Consider the following 19,628-nt stretch of genomic DNA (forward strand, 5'->3'; position numbering starts at 1 on the left):
GGATTCCTGACTCTTTCCTGGGCCTGCAAGAGTGTGCTTTACCCTTAGCTGAGGGGCTTCCCAGGACAGACTGGGGCTCTTAGAAGGTAGGGGCACAGCCCTCTACCCCAGCACAGAAGCTGCCTGGTGAGTGCGCTGTGCAGACATCCACCTAATCAATAGTTGGGAAGCACTTCCCACCATCCTGGGGATTAATACTCCTCCCTTGTTTAACAGCTGCCGCTAACAGGGGCTTACAAACATCTCCCTCATTAGGGCTGGTAAACACCAGGGTTTAATGATGGGCCATGAGGGCTGGCCTGCCCCTCCTCAGATGGAATGATGTCTGTGCGCCTACCCTGAGTCAGAGAGTGGGCTTAGTGGGCTAGAGACACTGAGTCTCGGGCACGTTCACAGCTTGGGGATTTAATCTCTGCTTTTCCTCTCGTGGGTCCTGGGTCTCTGTTCCCAGCAGTCTTGATGGCTTCCTGCATTGACTTGGGGATCGAGGTCAGTCCCTCAGCTCCGTCCATCCTTCTGGACCTGGAGAGGTCCGGATGTGTCAGGGGGATGAGTCAGTGTGGGGTGGGCGCCTGCGAGATGTCTCCCATTTCCTTTCCAGCCCCCTTGCCCAATGATCCAAGTTCAAGGAGTGCATCTCTGCTGTTCAGACCATTGAACTGGTGCCTTGAAGCCTCTGGAACAGCTGTGGGAGGCAAGAATCATTACTCCAGACAAAGAGTGGGGAGCAGACTCAATATCCAGGTCATTATGAAGATGGCCTTGAGAGCCAGGAGCGCCAGGTGCAGGCATGGAGGGGGGCCGCGTCGAGGGGTGGCTGAGGGCCTCCCTGGGGCTTCTAGAGGGCTTGTGTTCTGCCAGGTGCTGCAGAGGGGGGAGGGGCGGGGCCGGGGACCACCCCGTGCCCCAAGAAGAGGACAGAGGCACCACTGCCTTTCCTGTTCTCACGGAATGTCACACATCCTGTCTCCCCGGGGCCCAGATTCAGTCAGTTCTCCAGGAATCTGGCACTTTCTGCTGGGTCACCGAGAACCCCTAAGGCTCTGTTTCTTTGGCTCTAACAGGGGAGCTGTTGACCAACACCATTCCCAACGTCCACACCTTTGGCACAACTGCCCACAGAGCCCTCATCCGCTCTTGTCGGGAAGAGAGACTGAGACGGGCCAGCCGGGGAGGGGTTTTGAGGGGAGACGGGAAAGGATCCTCTGCACCTGGGGAGCAGCTTCACCAAGTCCGTGTGCTTCCCCCTCTCCAAGGACCACCACCAAGCCACTCACATGATTCACTTACCGCACTCAGGAAGGGGATGTTGGAGGCGCTGCCCAGGAAGCCAAAGGCAACGGGGAAAAAGCCCCTAGGAGCAGAAAGGCGGAGGGGGGATCAGGGATGAGTCAGAGGGGAGGCTGAGGTCCCGCTAAAGGCTCCAGCTTTGGCTCCCAGGAGGGCAGGCCCCTGGACCCTGGGCAGGCATGGCTCTGCACCCCTGCTTTTCAAGAGGCAGTATGGTGGAGTAGTTACGAATGAAAGCCTTGGGGTCAGACTCCTGGGGTCCCATCTGGACTCCACCTCTCACTGGCCCTGTGCAAACTTGGGCAAATTCCTTAACACCTCTGAATCTGTTTCCAGTTGTAAAATGGGGTTAATAGTAATAGCATCCACATTTCCACAAAGAAATGCTTGGGAAATGTTTATTTTTGTCAGTCGTCTCTCCCTAGACTGGCCGTGAACCAGCAGCCACAGGTTTCCGGGCACGGATCACCACTGGAGGCTGTGCTCAGATTGCTCTCCCCCACACCCCTCCCCTACCATACCCTCCCCTGGCAAGAATGGTGACCCTCCACAGGGCTGGGGGGCACAGAGGCTGGTGTGGGCAGGGAATAGAGATCTGAATTCTGGCTGAGCTCCTTCCTTTCCTTGGACCTCGGTTCCCTGAGGTCCACTTGCATTTCTGAGGTCTCTGATAGCTGTGATTTTCTTCCCCCCTTCAATGCTGCTGCAAGCTGTCTTTGTCAAGACAGCTAGAACTACTGAGTCTGCAGAGGCCCCACTCGCACTTTTGGTCCACCCTTGGATCAAGGTCAGATCCTCCGCATGCTCCTTGTGAGAGTTCAGGCAGGGGCAGCCTCTCTGGGCCTTGGTTCTCTTATCTCCAAGAGGACAGCCCTCCAGTGGGCTGTGGAGATGACAGAATGAGAGGGAAATTGTGAGCCTGCTTGGTGCCTGGGAGGGGCTTCGCAGATGTGAGTTCACTGTCCCTGCTCCCTGTCTGGTGGCTCGGCTTGCGGGCAGGTCCTGGGCCTCCTCCCTGCTGCCGGGCACAGTGACGGGCACACAGCAGGCGCGCCATGTTTGCTGGTGGGTGTGCCGGTTCCTCCAGCTCGCAGGGTCCACCAGGTGCCCACCCCCGTTTCCAGCCCTTCTGAGTCTCCGCCTCTTTCGGGATCAAGTCCGGCTTCTGTACGCGCTAGGCCCTGGGGTGCCCATCGCGAGGCCCAGGACCTGTTCTCACCTGAAGAGGCTAAAGAAGCCATAGGTTTCCAGGAACATGCCCAGGAGCGGCCAGCGCAGCAGGACGATGACCACGCCCCCCAGGAAGAAGCTGGTGCCCTTGAGTTTGTGCCTCTGGAAGAAGAAGGAGAACGTCCTCCTCAGGCCGATGATGAGGGAGAGGCCAGTCAGGAACAGCAGCTGTGGGGAGGCAGAGGGGTCGGCGGGTGAGCGCGAGCACGCTGGCTGCACGGACCGCCCCGCGCAGGGTCGGTGGCCAGGCGCGGAGCTGCACCGCGTGCGGGGCAGAGGGGTCGGCGGGTGAGCGCGAGCACGCTGGCTGCACGGACCGCCCCGCGCAGGGTCGGTGGCCAGGCGCGGAGCTGCACCGCGTGCGGGGCAGAGGGGTCGGCGGGTGACGAGCACGGTGGCTGCACGGACCGCCCCGCGCAGGGTCGGTGGCCAGGCGCGGAGCTGCACCGCGTGCGGGGCAGAGGGGTCGGCGGGTGACGAGCACGCTGGCTGCACGGACCGCCCCGCGCAGGGTCGGTGGCCAGGCGCGGAGCCGCCCCGGATGCGGGGCAGAGGGGTCGGCGGGTGACGAGCACGGTGGCTGCACGGACCGCCCCGCGCAGGGTCGGTGGCCAGGCGCGGAGCTGCACCGCGTGCGGGGCAGAGGGGTCGGCGGGTGACGAGCACGCTGGCTGCACGGACCGCCCCGCGCAGGGTCGGTGGCCAGGCGCGGAGCTGCACCGCGTGCGGGGCAGAGGGGTCGGCGGGTGACGAGCACGCTGGCTGCGCGCCCCCGCCCCGCAGCGCAGAGCCCGAGGCCGGCCCGGAGCCGCCCCGCATCGGGGCGGGACCTGCTCCTCCTTCAGAGGCCGACCATCAGCGCGGGCCGGCGAGCTAGCGGGAGCCCCGAGTCACTGGGGCTGGTGAGGGGCAGAAGGGCCCAGAGGCAGGCGACCCGAGGCCTTTGGAGGCCTCTGGCTTGTTACCCAGCTCGGCCCGGTTTCTTGGATCCCAAGCGCTTCCTCACGTCTGCTACCATTTCACACCTCCCAAGTAACGCGGAAAAGACTCCATTTCAGAGGCTGAAAGGCAGGCCTGGGTAGGTTGGGCAGCCACACCCGAGTCCCAGGGAGCTGGCGGAGCCCCGGCCCTCCACCCGGCGGCCTGTCGCCACCTCAGCCAGGCTCCTGGGGCTCCTGTCAGACTGAGCTCTCGGCTCTCTTCCAGCATGTTCCGTGCTTACCCCTTCTCCGTACCTCTGCTCCAGCGGGTCCACCCACCTGGAAGTGCTTTATCCTCCCCACACTCTTCTCTCAATTCTTTCCCGTCCTTCTCCCCCTGTGGGTACTGTCTTTCTCCCAAGCACCTCTTTCCATATTAGATGTATTTATCTTTCAGTGACTTTGCCGCTGCCCCTGCCTTCCTCCCCAGCCGTGTACGTTGATGTCACGTTCCCCTCCCTGGGTGGTGGGATTCTGAAGGGAGAGACAGTGTCTGATTCATCTGAGTTCCCGCCCCCCACCCTCAACCCAGGGCCTCACCTGGAGCTTAGCATGAGAATCCAGGTCCTCAGGTCCTCTGTGCCCAGGAAGCCTTATTGTCCATCCCCAGCCACCAGCCCTTGCCTGCCCAACACTGGTGGCACACAGTGCCTGGCTGGACCCGATCTGAGTAAACTCGGGGCTGACCCTCCTGGCAGTGGAGACCTCACGCAGGTTCTCAGGGCTGGAAGACTCACATTTCCGAAGGCCAGCAGCACGGAGTCAAAGTACAGGAGCATTCCAAAGAGGATGAAGAAGATGCCAAAGCCAGTGGTGCCCACGCCAATCTCTGCAATGGGCAAGGAAGGTGGGCTGGGACGGGTCTGGGGAGCAAGCTGGGACGCTGCAGCTGCCCTCATCGCCCCTGGACAGGCGCCCTCCGGGGGTGGGAGGCGGGGTGGCTCTGTTGCCACCCGGGAATCTGGGCTTCCATGCTCTCCGGGAAGGATGGAAAGGAAGGGCAGGTGGGCACAAGCCTCCGTTTAGCACCTGGAAACTGCTGTTGGGCCCTGCCCACACCCTGCCCTCACCACAGGAAGCTAGTGCTGCCCTCGCTGCTTCTGTTTGCAGTTTCCTCTTGTCTTCAGGATCTTCAAGACTTCTCCGCTCGATCATTATCAGGGTTGTGACTCTGGCTGAACACAACCCGTTGCTTGCTCTGTCCCTGTTTTCTTGTAGTTGGGAGCCACTTGATGCCAACTCACCCCCAGGCCAAAGAGTACCACCAAAGACACAGCCACAGCCCCAGAGGATCTCAGACCTGCCCAGCTGGCCTGCCCTATTTCTCAGGAGGCTTGTCCTCCTGATAATTCTCACAGCCTCTCCTTTCTTCTCTAAACTGCTCTGGTCTCCAGCTTTCCAGTGATGACCCTTCACACTTGAAAGGGAAAGAGAAGTCATGGACCAGAAATGCGCTCATCACCTGAAGCCTATACCGCAGCCAGCAAAGCGATTGCCCCATACTATTTCCCACAGAAGTTACACCATTTTACGTTCCTACACTGAGCGACTTCACTTTCACTTTTCACTTTCCTGCATTGGAGAAGGAAACGGCAACCCACTCCAGTGTTCTTGCCTGGAGAATCCCAGGGACGGGGGAGCCTGGTGGGCTGCCGTCTATGGGGTCGCACAGTCGGACACGACTGAAGCGACTTAGCAGCAGCAGCAGTAGCAGCAGTAGTGATGCACAAGGGATTCCAACTTCTCTACATCCTCACCAACACGTGTTCCTTTCTGTTTTTGCTTTGTTTCTGATAGCATTCATCCTAAAGGGTGTGAAGTGGTATCTCACTGAGGCTGTGGTTTGCCTTTCCTTGATGATAACTAATGTTGAGAATCCTTCATGCGCTTGTTGGTCATTTGTATATCTGTTTTGGAGAAGTGTCTATTTAAGGCCTTTGTTCATTTTTAAAACATGTTGTTTGGATTTTTTGTTGTTATAGGAGTATTTTGTATACTTTAGATAGTAACCCCTTATTGGATATATGATCTGAAAATATTTTCTCCTATTCTGTAGGTTGCCTTTTCACTCTCTTGGATCCTTTGATGCACAGGAGTTTTAAATTTTTATATAGTCCAATGTTTCTATTTTCTCTATAGTTGCCCGAGCTTTTGGTATCACACCCAAGAAATAATTGCCAAATCAAGCATTGTGAAGCTTTTCTCTTATGTTTTCTTCTAAGAACTGTTTTAGATCTTACTTAGAGCTAAAATGAACTTTAATTTCTATATGTGGTATAAGGTAAGGGTCCAGCTTCATTCTTTTCCCTGTGAATATCCAATTTTCCCAACATCATTTGTTGAAAAGACTGTCCTTTGCCCACTGAATGGTCTCAGTGCCCTTATTGAGAACCATGCGCCCATGTATGCCGAGGCTTATTTCTGGGCTCTCTCTCACATTCCATTGCTCTCTCTGTTTGTGTTCGTCCAGTCTCACTGCTTTGATTACTGTAGCTTTGTAATAAGTTTTGAAATCAAGAAGTTTGAAACCTCCAACTTCATTCTTCTTTTTCAAGATTGCTTTGGCTATTCAAGATTCCTTGAGATTCCATGTGCATTTAAGAATGCATTTTTCTATTTCTGCAAAAAATGTCATTGGGATTTTTTGATAGATTATTGCATTGAATCTGTAGACTGCTCTGGGTAGTATTGACAGCTTAACAACAACATTGTCTGCCAATCCACAAATATGGGTCTTTCTACATATTAGTGTCTTTTAAAATTTCTTTTAAGAACATTTTTTAGTTTTCGGAGTACAGGAGTTTTGTCTCTTTAGTTAAGTTTGCTGCTGCTGCTGCTGCTAAGTCGCTTCAGTCAAGTCCGACTCTGTGCGACCCCATAGACGGCAGCCCACCAGGCTCCCCCGTCCCTGGGATTCTCCAGGCAAGAACACTGGAGTGGGTTGCCATTTCCTTCTCCAATGCAGGAAAGTGCAAAGTGAAAGTGAAGTCGCTCAGTCCTGTCCAACTCTTAGCGACCCCATGGACTGCAGCCCGCCAGGCTCCTCGTCCATGGGATTTTACTGGAGTGGGGTGCCACTGTCTTCTCCGTTAGTTAAGTTTATTCCTAAGGATTTTATTCTTTTTGATGCTATGGTAAATGGAATCATGTTGCTTCCTTTTAAAAAAATTACTGATGAGGTACAACTTAAAGTTTATATTTTATAGTTTACACTGTTTTGCAACTGACTTTATTTACTTAATATAGCTAAAATGCCTTGTTTTCTTTTTGTTGACCATGAAAATCATTTGTGATGATGGATAGAGAAACAGCTAGAATGTCTTTTCCAACCACAACATGCATAGCTTTATTAAAAACAGCTTAACTTTTAAAAAGAAAGCACACAGGTAAATTTTAATGAGAAGATTTTTACCGGACTTGTTAACCAACATCTCAGAATTGATCCTTAGCATCTCTATGAAATTGGTATTATTGCCATGTTTCTGTGTGTGTGTGTGTGTGTTCATCAGTCAGTCATGTCCAACTCTTTGTGACCCCATGCACTGTAGCTCACCAGACTCCTCTGTACGTGGGGTTTTCCAGGCAAGAATACCGTAGTGGGTTGCCGTTTCTACTCCAGGGGATCTTCCCGACCCAGGGATTGAACCTGCCAATGTCTCCATAGAGCGTTGTGAAAAGTTGCTAAAAGTTTGGTTGTTAAGAGGCAGAACTAAGAAAACAAAACAGAAACAGAACTACGAGGACAAGGCTTACTGGCTCAATTATATTTACAATTGAAAGAGAATGAAACCCAACTGTCTTTCAGGTGATTAATCTTTCCTAATCTGTGCCCGTGGCTCAGTGGGTAAAGAATCTGCTTGAAATGCAGGAGATGAGGGTTTGATCCCTGGGTCGGGAAGATCCCCTGGAGAAGGAAATAACAACCCACTCCAGTATTCTTGCCTGGAAATCCCATGGACAGAGGAGCCTGGCGGGCTACGGTCCATGGGGTCACAAAAGAGTTGGATATGACTTAGTGACTAAACAAAAGACAACAACTTGTTATCATACAGATCTTAAGGGGAGAATTAGCACCAGTTCCAGTATAGAAATAGGGCCAAAGGCTTTCCTTAAAAGAGTCATTAAAAATACAGAAATGAGATTTGTACTGAAACCTCATTCAACTCATATTAAAAAAAAAAAAAAAAAAGCCAGCCTAATTAGTTCTCCCTTTGGGCAGAGCTGGATTTATTAGGAACCAGCGCAGCATCATTCTTCTCAACATATTGCCTTACCACCAGAATCCATCTGCAACGAAGAGCAATTCCCCCTGTTTCTGACAAACCTCCGTCGTCTATTCAAGCTTCCTATTTCTACATTCTAGAATGCCTGCCCGAATTAAATCTCTTAGAGCCCAAGACACTGGGCAAAATACAGCCTCCTTGGCCATTATTAAGGTTGTGTTCTTTCCATGCTGCAGGAGTTTTCTACCCTCAGAGACAATAGGGGGTTCCCCAGTGGCTCAGCAGTAAAGAATCAGCCTGCAGTGCAGGAGACACAGGAGAGTGGGTTTGATCCCTGGATCAGAAAGATCCCCTGGAAGAGGGCATGGCAACCCACTCCAATACTCTTGCCAGGAAAATCCCATGGAGAGAGGGGCCTGGCAGGCTACGGTCCGTGGGTTTGCAAAGAGTTGCACATGACTGAAGTGGCTGAGCATGCATGCGTGAAGAGACAGTAAATTGAGGATCAAGAAGTATTTCTACCTTGTTGTGATTATTTTACATGGGCCAGGATATTGTGGAGGAAGACCACAATCTGAATGACAAAAATATCTGAAGTTTTTATGACTGCTATAAAAAACCTCTTATTAGAGGTCAGGAGATTAACGCTGATGCATGACTACCATCCAGCGCTCAGCCCCGTTCGAGTTTCATCAGTTGTCCCTGTAATATCATTCACAGCGAAAATGTCCAGTTCAGGTCCACATGTGGCGTGAGCTTGCCATGTCTCTTCAGTTCTGCAGTCTCTCCTTGGCGGGACCTTGACACTTGGAAGACCTGCCGGCCATCCAGCAGCAGTGCCTCTATCTGGGTTTGTCTGATGTCTCATGACTGTATTCGGGTTATGCAGAAATATCGGCAAGAGGTGATGCCATCTTCTCCTCCTGCCACTGTCGGTGACGCACGATTCCCGTTTGACCGCTGCTAAAGACGTTTCTTCAAGTCGGAGTCTGCAGGAGCCTCCACATAAAGTGACTCTCCAGCTCCCACCATGACCCTGCCAGACACCCCCCTCCTCCTGGCCAGCTGAACCCCACCCAGCGTGAACCCTCCAACCTGGGGAGTGCTTTGATGCCCGCCCTGGGCATTGTCCCCCTTCCGCAGTACGGTTTTAGGACTGAATTGTTGAGGAAGGAGGGAACGGGGAAGTGAAAGAGCCTGTTTCTCTTTACAGAATTAACAGCGCTGACTGATAGTAGTCATTGTTAACGCTGGTGAGTGCATGGTGCCAGGCAGTCTAAGCACTTCGTGTGTTTTAACTCATCTCGTCTTCATAACTGCCTGTGCGATAGGCATGCTTTCCCCCCGTTTCACAGACAAAACTGAAACATGAATGGTGTTGACCTGTGCCCACGGGTGCGCAGCCAGCAGCCAGCAGAACCAGGGTGTGAACCCAGTAGACCAACTCTAGAGAAGTGACTTTAACGCCCTGTCCAGCCCACTCCTGCCCCCATCCCCTCTGCAGGAACTGCTCTGGCCTGGGCCTCCCAACATACCAAATGCAAAGGATAGGGGTCGGGCCTCCTCTGTCAGCAGCTGGCCACCGCCTTCTTGCAGCATCCTCTAGTGGGCTCCATGACACCGTATTCTCGATTGCTTCCTGCTATTCTGGCCGCTCCTCCCAGGCTGCTTTGCCAGCTCCCTCTTCTCTCTCTCCCTCTCGGGGTCTGAACTACTCAGGGCTTCAGCTCCAGCTCATTTCTCTTCTCATTCTACTTGCACATGGGCTCCCACTTGTTTAAGTATCTCCTGTGTGCTGACATTTCTCTCTCTAGCTCGTGGCTTCTTTGAGCTTCCAAACTCCTATCCAGCTGCCTACTTGGCATATCTGCACGTTTTTCTCTCTTCATGACATCTTGAACTCAACGGGTCCAAACTGAGCTATCGGTTTCTTTCCTTAAAGCTGCACTTGGCTCAGTTTTTCCCAAATGAATAAAATGTCATCACCATCCACCCAGCAGCTCAAGGCAGAAGCCCAGTGGCCTCACGGCTCCGCCACCCCCTTCCCATTCGATCCACAGGTGAGTGTTATTGCTCCTCCCTCCCAAGTGTACCTTGAAAGCTGTCCGTTCCTCTCCACACTTAGGGCTTAATTCTAAACCACCATTTCCTCTTTCCTGCACTCTGCGACATTCCCAGGTTAGTCTCCTGCTGCGTTCCTGCCCCCGTTATCCCTCCTCCATATGGTCGTCCGGGGTCTTGGAAAACATGCTGTCTGCTCGTATCTGCGCAGCGGACAGTCCGTCCTGGCTCCCCGTGGGCTTAGAAGGAGAGAGTCCTCCCAGCCATGCCTTGGCTCACAGGCCCGCCGTGGGGCCTCGGCTTGCTTGTCCGACTGCATCTCCTGGAGTAGGGCAGGCAGGGGTATGATCCTCGCCTGCCACACTCCGAGCACACCCTTGTTTCCAGGACGGGCCTTCCTGCCTCAGGGCCTCTGTACACACGGTTTCGGTTTCTTCCCACTTGTTGTCTGGCCGACACATACTCCGCCTTCAGGTCTCAACGCAAATGTCAGCTTCTCAGGGAAATCTGGTCCTCTCTCCTTTCCTGACTTAATTTGGTTGCCTCCTTTTTCTCTCTCGCAGGACTGACTTAGCACATTCTTCTTAGAACTTAGCACATTTTGGTTTAATAAAATGTAGGCTTGTCCCTGGGCTCAGGCCTCAGCCCTTTTCTCTATTTTGCCCCCAGGTCAGTGTTTCTCAACTTGGCGGGTGGGGGCAGGGCTGATGGATGGTGGTTGGCAATTCTGGTCCCCAGGGGACATTTGGGGCTGTATAGACAGGCTGATGGTCGCAGTTGATAGTGAGGTGTGCTACTGCCATCTAGTGGGGAGAGGCCAGGGATCCTGCTAAAATCCCATAATAGGAAGGAAAAGTGAAGAGAAGTCGCTCAGTCGCGTCCGACTCTTTGCGACCTGTGGACTGTAGCCCACCAAGCTCCTCCGTCCATGGGATTCTCCAGGCAAGAATACTGGAGTGGGTTGCCATTTCCTTCAAGACCCCCCTAAAACGAACTGAAAGTCACGTCTGACTCTTTGTGACCGCACGGACTAGTCCATGGAGTTCTCCAGGCCAGAATGCTGGAGTGGGTAGCCTTCCCCTTCTCCAGGGGATCTTCCTAACCCAGGAATTGAGCCCAGGTCTCCTGCATTGCAGGCAGGTTCTTAACCAGCTGAACCACAAGGGAAGAATACTCAAGTGGGTAGCCTATCTCTTTTCCAGTGGAACTTCCCAATCCAGGAATTGAACCAGGGTCTCCTGTCTTGCAAAGAACTACCCTGCCCACAAATGTCAGTAGTGGGGAGGCTGAGAAACTCTGCGCCAGACAATCTCACAGTTTTAAATACTATCCGTATGCTGGCAGTTCCCAGATTTCTCTCCATTCCAGACTCATATACCTGACTACCTACCTGACCACAAACTCCACATCTCTGAAACCCAACTGCTGCTTTCCTTCTCAACCCTTCTAATTGCTCAGGCTATAAATATTGGAGGCAGTCCTGAGTTCTTTCTCTCGCACCCCACATCCAATCCACCAGCAAGCCCTTTCGGCAGTTTGCTCAGCGCACGTCTAGCAGTATTTCCCACCGCTTTGGTGCTACCCCCCTGGTCTCCCCACCGTCTCTCACCTCAGAACATCTCCCCATCACCGTCTCCTGCCTCTAAACCGGTCTCTCTCTTGCTGTCCCTCCAGTCTGTCTACTTTCAACCCAGTACTCAGAGTGATCTTTTAAAAACATAAGCAGATCACTCCTCTGCACAAAATCTTCTAACGGCTTCCCGTCTTCTGCAGATAAAGCCGGACTCCTCACGCAGCCTGGCTGCTGCGTGACCTCCTGCCCAGCCTCCTGCCGCTCTCCCGTCCTCACTGTGTTCCTATGTGATGCCTCAGGGCTTTGGCACTGGTGGTCCCCTCTCCCAAGAAGACTTCTCCCTCCAGACGGCTACATGGCTTTGCCCACTCAATTGCCATGCACCTCTGTAAAAAGCACTTTCCCTGGGTAGTTTAGTGGCCATTCCATACAAAGCAGTAACCCCTCCTACTCGTCACTTGCAAGCCTCTTTACCCTGTTCTATTTTTGCCCAGAGGATGTATCACCACCCGACATACTACGTACTGGCCTCTTCAGCTGCTAGTTACCTGTTTCCTCATCCTGGAGTATAAGCGGAGAGTATAATGTTTCACTCATTGGTGCATATGCTGTGCCCAACACCGTGCTCGGCACATAGAGGAAACAGTGGATGAATGGACACTATCTCCAGTTCACAGATGAGACACTGGCTTTAAGTAACTCACCCAAGCAAAACTCATAGAGCCACAGTTCTCACCAGTCTTTCTGGCCCTGGGGACTACTTCCCTGCCCTCTCTCGGGAAGAAATGGGAAAGACATTTAAGAGTGAAGACCAGGTGATTTAGGGAGAGGATTTGAGTTTAGTTTCTGATAAGGTGCCAGGCTTCAGGAGACTTCAATAGTTTGTGGGTGAAAGAGCCTGAATGGGCAGAGGCCTTCTAGGTCCACCCTTGCAGTACCCCCAGTTTCAGAATCCTGAATGGGGATGGGATCAAAGTGGTGAGCCTGCCAGTTCCTCCAGGCAGCAGCCTCTGGCCTCCTGGGAGCCCTGAGCAGCCCCCGCCCTGGACAGCAGGGATCCCAGCTGGCCCCAGCCCTGCGGCCTGGAGAAGGCCAACGTGGCAGCTCCCAGCCATTGGCTCCAGAGGTCACCTTGCAGGTTCCCCAGGGCTGGCCAGGCTGGGAGGGGCCGCACCTCCCCGCACCCCAGCCCAGCCCCCTCAGCAGCATGGGCCCAGCCCCCAGCACTCACTCTGCCATTCGGTGATGGAGATCATGTCGAGGGCTGCCTGGGGGACGCTCCAGGGGGAAGCTGGCCAGGGGCAAGGAGCCCTGGGGACCGAACCTGGACATGCTCAAGGGAAGCTGACCCTTGGTAAGTTGTGAAATGAGCCTCTGGCAAATCATTAACTCCCCAACACATACACACACCCACACACACACATACACACGCACTCACCCACATACAGTCACATACAGGGCTGCTTAAAGTCACAGTCTCCTGGTTTCTCCTGGCGGGCACTGCTCCCTACTGGATGAGTTAAATGGGAAGTCCACACCCATCTAACTCTCGTAATTCCCCCCAAGCCATCCCCTGAGGCTGAGTTCTGCAGTTTCCATCTCTCTGGCAAATCTTGGACTGTTTAGGGAAGAACTGAGAGTAAGCAGTACCTGGGTTCCTTACACGGTTTGGTGGATGGTGTGGGAAGAGTTGGGATCTGCTTCTCTTTGGGAAAGTACTATTCATAAATTCATTTGTTGATGAAATTCATTAATAAATGCAGTATGAACTCAAGAGTGAAGTCAAAAGCAGTATTACCGTAGTACCTCCAGCCAGTATTAAGGGATGCTAATGAGAAGGCAATGGCACCCCACTCCAGTACTCTTGCCAGGAAACTCCCATGGACGGAGGAGCCTGTAGGCTGCAGTCCATGGGGTCGCTAAGTCAGACGTGACTGAGCAACTTCACTTTCACTTTTCACTTTCATGCATTGGAGAAGGAAATGGCAACCCACTCCAATGTTCTTGCCTGGAGAATCCCAGGGACGGGGGAGCCTGGTGGGCTGCCGTCTATGGGGTCGCACAGAGTCAGACACGGCTGAAGTGAATTAGCAGCAGCAGCAGCAGCAGCAATGCAAATTCAAGTTGGAACCCACCAAAAAAGATAGCCTTCAACCAAAAGCAAAGGAGAAGCCGCAACACGATGATAGGAGGGGTGCAATCACTTTTAAATCAAACCTCATACCCGCCAGAGATGCTTGGAATGCACAAACAAAACCTTGCGTGCACCAGGACCGAGGGAGAGGAGCAGTGACCCCACAAGAGACAGGCCAGACTTGCCCGTGTGTGTGTGGGACTCTCTGGTGGGGCGTGGGTCAACAGCGCGGGGTCAGGGCGCTGGCCACAGCGGTCCTGGGAGGCTCAGTGTGCCGGCAGAAATCCTTTTGAAGAAGGTCGCCATTACAGCCATTACCCCTACCAGTTTGGAAACTACAGGGAGGGAACACAGCCCCACCCATCAGCAGAAAATTGGATTAAAGATTTGCTGGGCATGGCCCTGCCCACCAGAGCAAGACCCAGTTTTCCCCACAGCCAGTCCTTCCCATCAGGAAGGGTCCACAAGCCTCTTATCCTCATCCCTCAGAGGGCAGACACAATGAAAACCACAATCGCAGGAAACTAACCAAATTGATCGCATGGACCACAGCCTCACCTAACTTAATGGAACTGTGAGCCATGCCGTGTAGGGCCACCCAAGACAGGCGGGTCGTGGTGGAGAGTGCTGACAAAACGTGGTCCACGGGAGAAGGGGATGGCAAACCACTTCAGCTTTCTTGCCTTGAGAACCCCATGAACAGGATGAGATGGTTGGAGGGCATCACTGACTCAGTGGACATGAGTTTGAGCAGACTCCAGGAGACAGTGAAGGACACGGAAGTGGCGCGCTGCAGTCCATGGGGTCGCCAAGAGTCGGACATGTCTGAGCAACAACATTAATAGGTTCATCTTGTAAGCAGTTTGATCGCTTTTCGCTGGTGCCCGTGCTAGACACTGGGGGCGACAAGCAGCTACCCGAGGCCTGTTGCTGGCCATCTTAGAGGGCTAGATCCAGTTGACTCTAGGGCAGAAATGTCCCCAGGGCATTAGACACACAGCTTCACCCCTTTCCCCCAGCGTTGTCCAGCTCTGGACTGTGAGGCTGAGCTGTGGAAAGACGAATCTAGGCTTGGGGTGGGGCTGGACAACGAGTCAGGATGCTTGGTTCTAGCCTGCCCACCTGCTGTGTAGATACGGCTGCATCCCTCCTCCCTCTCTGGGCCTGAAAAAGGAGAAGCTGGCTGGTTCCTAACCTCCTCTCTCTCAGTGGAGAGCAGTGGTTCTCAATCCCATTAGAGCTGGCATCCCCTTTGCAACATCCCCTCTATCCTGCAGTGCAGTTTCACAGATGATATGACCAGTCTACAGCCTTCATTTAAACACCTCAAAGGTAATTATAATAAAGAAGAAAATATTATAATAAGACACAATGCCTCCATATATAACTGTTCAGTTCAGTTCAGTCGTGTCCAACTCTTTGCGACCCCATGAATTGCAGCATGCCAGGCCTCCCTGTCCATCACCAACTCCTGGAGTTCACCCAAACTGATGTCCGTCAAGTCGGTGATGCCATCCAGCCATCTCATCCTCTGTCAGCCCCTTCTCCTCCTGCCCCCAATCCCTCCCAGCATTAGAGTCTTTTCCAATAAGTCAACTCTTCACATGAGGTGGCCAAAGTAGTGGAGTTTCAGCTTTAGCATCACTCCTTCCAAAGAACACCCAGGACTGATCTCTTTTAGAATGGACTGGTTGGACCTCCTTGCAGTCCAAGGGACCCTCAAGAGTCTTCTCCAACACCACAGCTCAAAAGCATCAATTCTTCTGCGCTCAACTTTCTTCACAGTCCAACTCTCACATCCATGCATGACCACAGGAAAAACCATAGCCTTGACTAGACAGACCTTTGTTGGCAAAGTAATGTCTCTGCTTTTCAGTATGCTGTCTAGGCTGGTCATAACTCTCCTTCCAAGGAGTGAGCGTCTTTTAATCTCATGGCTGCAGTCACCATCTGTTAGACAAGACTTAACGGAAGGCATAAAGTAGGCAGATTGCTTGCACCTAATTGTAATAAGTTTGAATTTAAGAGAAATATAAGACTGGGGCCACCCTTCCAAAAAAAGAACCAAATAACCCCTCTCTCTATACAAAAACTCAAAGAGCAGTCGGGAGTGAACACTAGAATAAAAACTGTTAGGTGAAAACAGACCAGAGGCCTTTGCATATATACATACATATGAAAGAGGGGAACAACCTTCACTGACGTAGAGCTGACGTGGCAAAGCAAGGTAAAGATGACAAAGTGAGAAAACGGAGGAAATACGATGTGAATGCAGACAGACTGAGAGAGGGAGTTCCCTGCAGGGCTGGTGGTTAGGATTTGGCTCTTTCACTGCTGTGGCCCGTGTTCCCTGGTCAGGCAACTGAAATCCCACAGGCCACCCAAAACCACAAGCCAAAAACTGGATTTGGTGTGTGCTGTTAAAAATGGCTCCCATGTTACCACATGGGATGGGGTAGTGGAACCATGTCACAGTCACAGATCTGTGTTTTACTTTTCTTCAATATTTTTTTTTTTTGATGTGGACTATTTTTAGTCTTTATTGAATTTGTTACAATATTGCTTCTTCTTCTTCTTTTTTAATGTGTTTTGGGTGCAGGGGCGTGTGTAATCTCAGCTCCCCGGCCAGGGCTTAAACTCACACCCCATGCATTGGAAGGCGAAGCCGTAACCCCTGGGCCACCACGGAAGTGCCCACAGATCTGTGTTTTGAAAGGCCATCGTGCGTTCAGGCAAACTTCAATCTGGGGGATTAAAAGGCCTTGGAGATCATGTATTTCCAATGGGCAATATAGGACGGATTGGGAAGGGAAGTGGTGATGTAAGTTGTTTAAAGCAATTGAACGTGCGCCCTGAGAAAAACAGCAGGCAGTTGCCCCGAACATTTCCACGTGCAGTTATTACAACACAGATGTTCATCCTTGGGCTGTAAGAACTTAAAAAATATGAAGGAGGCAATACTGTAATGTGACATAATTTCTAAAAACAGGTATTAAGGAGAGCCAAGGAGACCTTGCATCTCAAGAATCTTTGCTTTAATGATGTTTGGTTCTCTCATAGCTCCTCTGTCAACTGTTTGCAATCAGCCTCTGCTTTTTCAGTAAGACGACTGCATTTTGAACCAAATATACAGTAGTTGCAGTGTTAGGATCCATTGTGTAGACAATGATTGGAGTAGATTATTCAATAATTCTGAGACAATGTCTTTACTCCATTTAAGTGTCTTCTCCGTAATAAGCATCTCTTAGCTTACTGAGTTATTCAGAAAACTCATTTTTTAAAAAAGCAGAAGCATGCAAAAACTTTTTAGAACTATTATGAATTGTAATATGACTGACTTACACTGGTAGTGGATTTAGTCTATTTGTACATTTTAAAGTTATACAGCAACAGTTAGAACTGGACAGGGAACAACAGACTGGTTCCAAGTAGGAAAAGGAGCACGTCAAGGCTGTATATTGTCACCCTGCTTATTTAACTTATATGTAGAGTACATCATGAGAAATGCTGGGCTGGAAGAAGCACAAGCTGGAATCAAGATTGCAGGGAGAAATATCAATCACCTCAGATATGCAGATGACCCCACCCTTATGGCAGAAAGTGAAGAGGAACTAAAAAGCCTATTGATGAAAGTGAAAGTGGAGAGTGAAAAAGTTGGCTTAAAGCTCAACACTCAGAAAATGAAGATCATGGCATCCGGTCCCATCACTACATGGGAAATAGATGGGGAAACAGTGGAAAGAGTGTCAGACTTTATTTTTTGGGCTCCAAATCACTGCAGATGGTGACTGCAGCCATGAAATTAAAAGACACTTACTCCTTGGAAGAAAAGTTATGACCAACCTAGACAGCATATTCAAAAGCAGAGACATTACTTTGCCAACAAAGGTCCATCTAGTCAAGGCTATGGTTTTTCCAGTGGTCATGTATGGATGTGAGAGTTGGACTGTGAAGAAAGCTGAGCGCTGAAGAATTGATGCTTTTGAACTGTGGTGTTGGAGAAGACTCTTTGAGAGTTCCTTGGATTGCAAGGAGATCCAACCAGTCCATCCTAAAGGAGATCAGTCCTGGGTGTTCATTGGAAGGACTGATGCTGAAGCTGAAACTCCAATACTTTGGCCACCTCATGAGAAGAGTTGACTTATTGGGAGGGATGCTGGGAGGGATAAGGGGCAGGAGGAGAAGGGGCCGACAGAGGATGAGATGGCTGGATGGCATCACCAACTTGATGGACATGAGTTGGGTGAACTCCAGGAGTTGGTGATGGACAGGGAGGCCTGGCATGCTGCAATTCATGGGGTCGCCAAGAGTCGGACACGACTGAGCGACTGAACTGAACTGAGAGTTATACAGGACAGAAGGCAATTAGTTATTTTGGAAAACTCTGCTGTGCGTTGGAGCCACTAAATGCCAGTAAAAGTTTTACTGAGTTTTAACACTGAGACAACTGAAGACCTCCTGAAAATTTTCAGAATCACCCTTAGGGGGCCGTATAATTCCCACTGAAACTGGTAGGTAGAGAGCTCAGGCTATGAAATCAGAGTCCCCTGGGCTTCACTCTAGCTTCATAAGACCTTTAGATATTCTGTTCACTCTTTTTATGCCTCAGTTTCTTGGATAATAATCACATAAACGTGAGAATTAGTGAGTAAATGCATGTGAAGTACATAGAACTGGACCTGGCTCATAATGAATACTTAATGAGCCATTGTTATTACTATTCTCATATAGTTGTAATAATTGTTATTAATATTACTATTATTAGCCTACTGTCTAGTGCTGCTGTATGAAAGACTCGGATTTTAATTGTAGTTTCAAACTGCTCCCACAGGAGTGAAAGTTGCTCAGTTGTATCCGAATCTTTGTGACCCCATGGACTACCACAGTCCATGGAATTCTCCAGGCCAGAATACTGGAGTGGGTAGCCGTTCCTTCTCCAGAGGATCTTCCCAACTCAGGGATCAAACCCAGGTCTCTCACGTTGCAGGCGGATTCTTTACCAGCTGAGCTACTAGGAGTAGCAGCTAGGCATTCCTACCTCTCAGCCGTGGAGCCCGCCTGTAAGCTAGGAACTGAACTCTCCGGAAATTGGACCATCTTCATCTGATCCTCGGATGACAGCACTGCATACCAGGGTTGGGCCCGAGGGGTTTGTCTACAGCCCACCATCCTGAAGAGGGGCCCCTTCATGGGGGCAACCCCCGAGAGGAGGACGCAGGCCCTGGGATGCCTGTTCTGGTCCGTGGGGAAGGGCTGGGAGAGTGCAGCTGCTCCTGGGGCTGCAGGGATGAAGTGGGCAGGGGAAGGACCCCCGATGGCTGAAGGGGAGGGGCCCTGCCGAAGTTCTCCAGCGAAGACCGAGGGGTCAGCCAAGGATCTCCAAGGAAACATTCTCCCTCTCCCTTCATCGTGACGCTAAACACAGCCAAGGGGCCAACACAGGGTCACTACCGTCTCCTCACATTTGTAAATGAATTTGCATTTTCAAAGTGTTTTCCATCCATTTTTTAAAAAATTTGACATTCACGAGAGCTCCTTATGGATGGTAGTTAATACCCCCATTTCACAGATTAGGAAATTGTGATTCAAGAATTTTAGTGACTTGCCCAAATCTTTATGCAGCTAGCAAGGGGCGGGGCCAGGAATTGAGCACAACGTCTCCTTTCCTGCACCAGTCTCGCAGTGGGGTGAGCCAGGTCTGCACTGGAGGCTTGGGGATAAGGGGGTGTGTGGCATGGCCCCCGTTCCCTGCAGCAGCAGGGTCTGAAGTCTGGCTGCTTGCCTGGCCCCAGCATGCCTCTCATCAAGAATAAAGACATGCCCATGCAGTTACAAAGTCTGCTTTAACCTTAAAGGGCCTTCTCCGAGCTGCTTTTTCATGTCTGGTTCCTGACTACTGACCCCTTTTGCACCCCTAGCTTGGCTTGATGGAAGGACTGATCTGGGCCAGAGGGTGGAGCAGTCAGGGCCTGTGAGCATTCCGCCTACAGGGAAGCCGGGCCATCACACTTCACCTCCTCTCCAAGCCCCTGGCTCTGGCCTGGACCGGGAGCTGTGGACAGAGGAGCAGGTCCGGCACGTGGACCATTTCTCCAGGACGCCTCCTCCAGCTCTACAGGTTTCTGGGTGAGCCTGCG

General features: G+C 51.6%; 1 protein-coding gene across 1 annotated transcript; it reads right to left on the bottom strand.

Moving 5' to 3' along the window:
- Nucleotides 1–646: 646 nt before the first annotated feature.
- Nucleotides 647–12,613, bottom strand: GOLT1A (golgi transport 1A). Its single transcript, XM_052654158.1, has 5 exons — nt 12,589–12,613; nt 4,238–4,329; nt 2,510–2,688; nt 1,291–1,354; nt 647–685 (listed from the first exon to the last, which is right to left on the bottom strand). The coding sequence occupies exons 1-5, from the start codon at nt 12,611–12,613 to the stop codon at nt 647–649; spliced, it is 399 nt and encodes a 132-aa protein (XP_052510118.1).
- Between the last annotated feature and the right edge of the window lie 7,015 nt (nt 12,614–19,628).

The sequence above is a fragment of the Budorcas taxicolor genome, chromosome 16 (assembly GCF_023091745.1).
Source record: "Budorcas taxicolor isolate Tak-1 chromosome 16, Takin1.1, whole genome shotgun sequence".
In the NCBI taxonomy this organism is placed as follows: Eukaryota; Metazoa; Chordata; class Mammalia; order Artiodactyla; family Bovidae; genus Budorcas; species Budorcas taxicolor.

What these genes read in the sequence shown, in the direction of transcription:
- GOLT1A (XM_052654158.1), bottom strand. Translation starts at nt 12,613, where the DNA reads ATGATCTCCATCACCGAATGGCAGA. An exon ending in TGCTGCTGGCCTTCGGAAAT is followed by an intron (nt 2,689 to 4,237) that starts GTGAGTCTTCCA and finishes GCCTCCCCACAG; the next exon opens with CTGCTGTTCCTGACTGGCCT. An exon ending in GGCTTCTTTAGCCTCTTCAG is followed by an intron (nt 1,355 to 2,509) that starts GTGAGAACAGGT and finishes TTCTGCTCCTAG; the next exon opens with GGGCTTTTTCCCCGTTGCCT.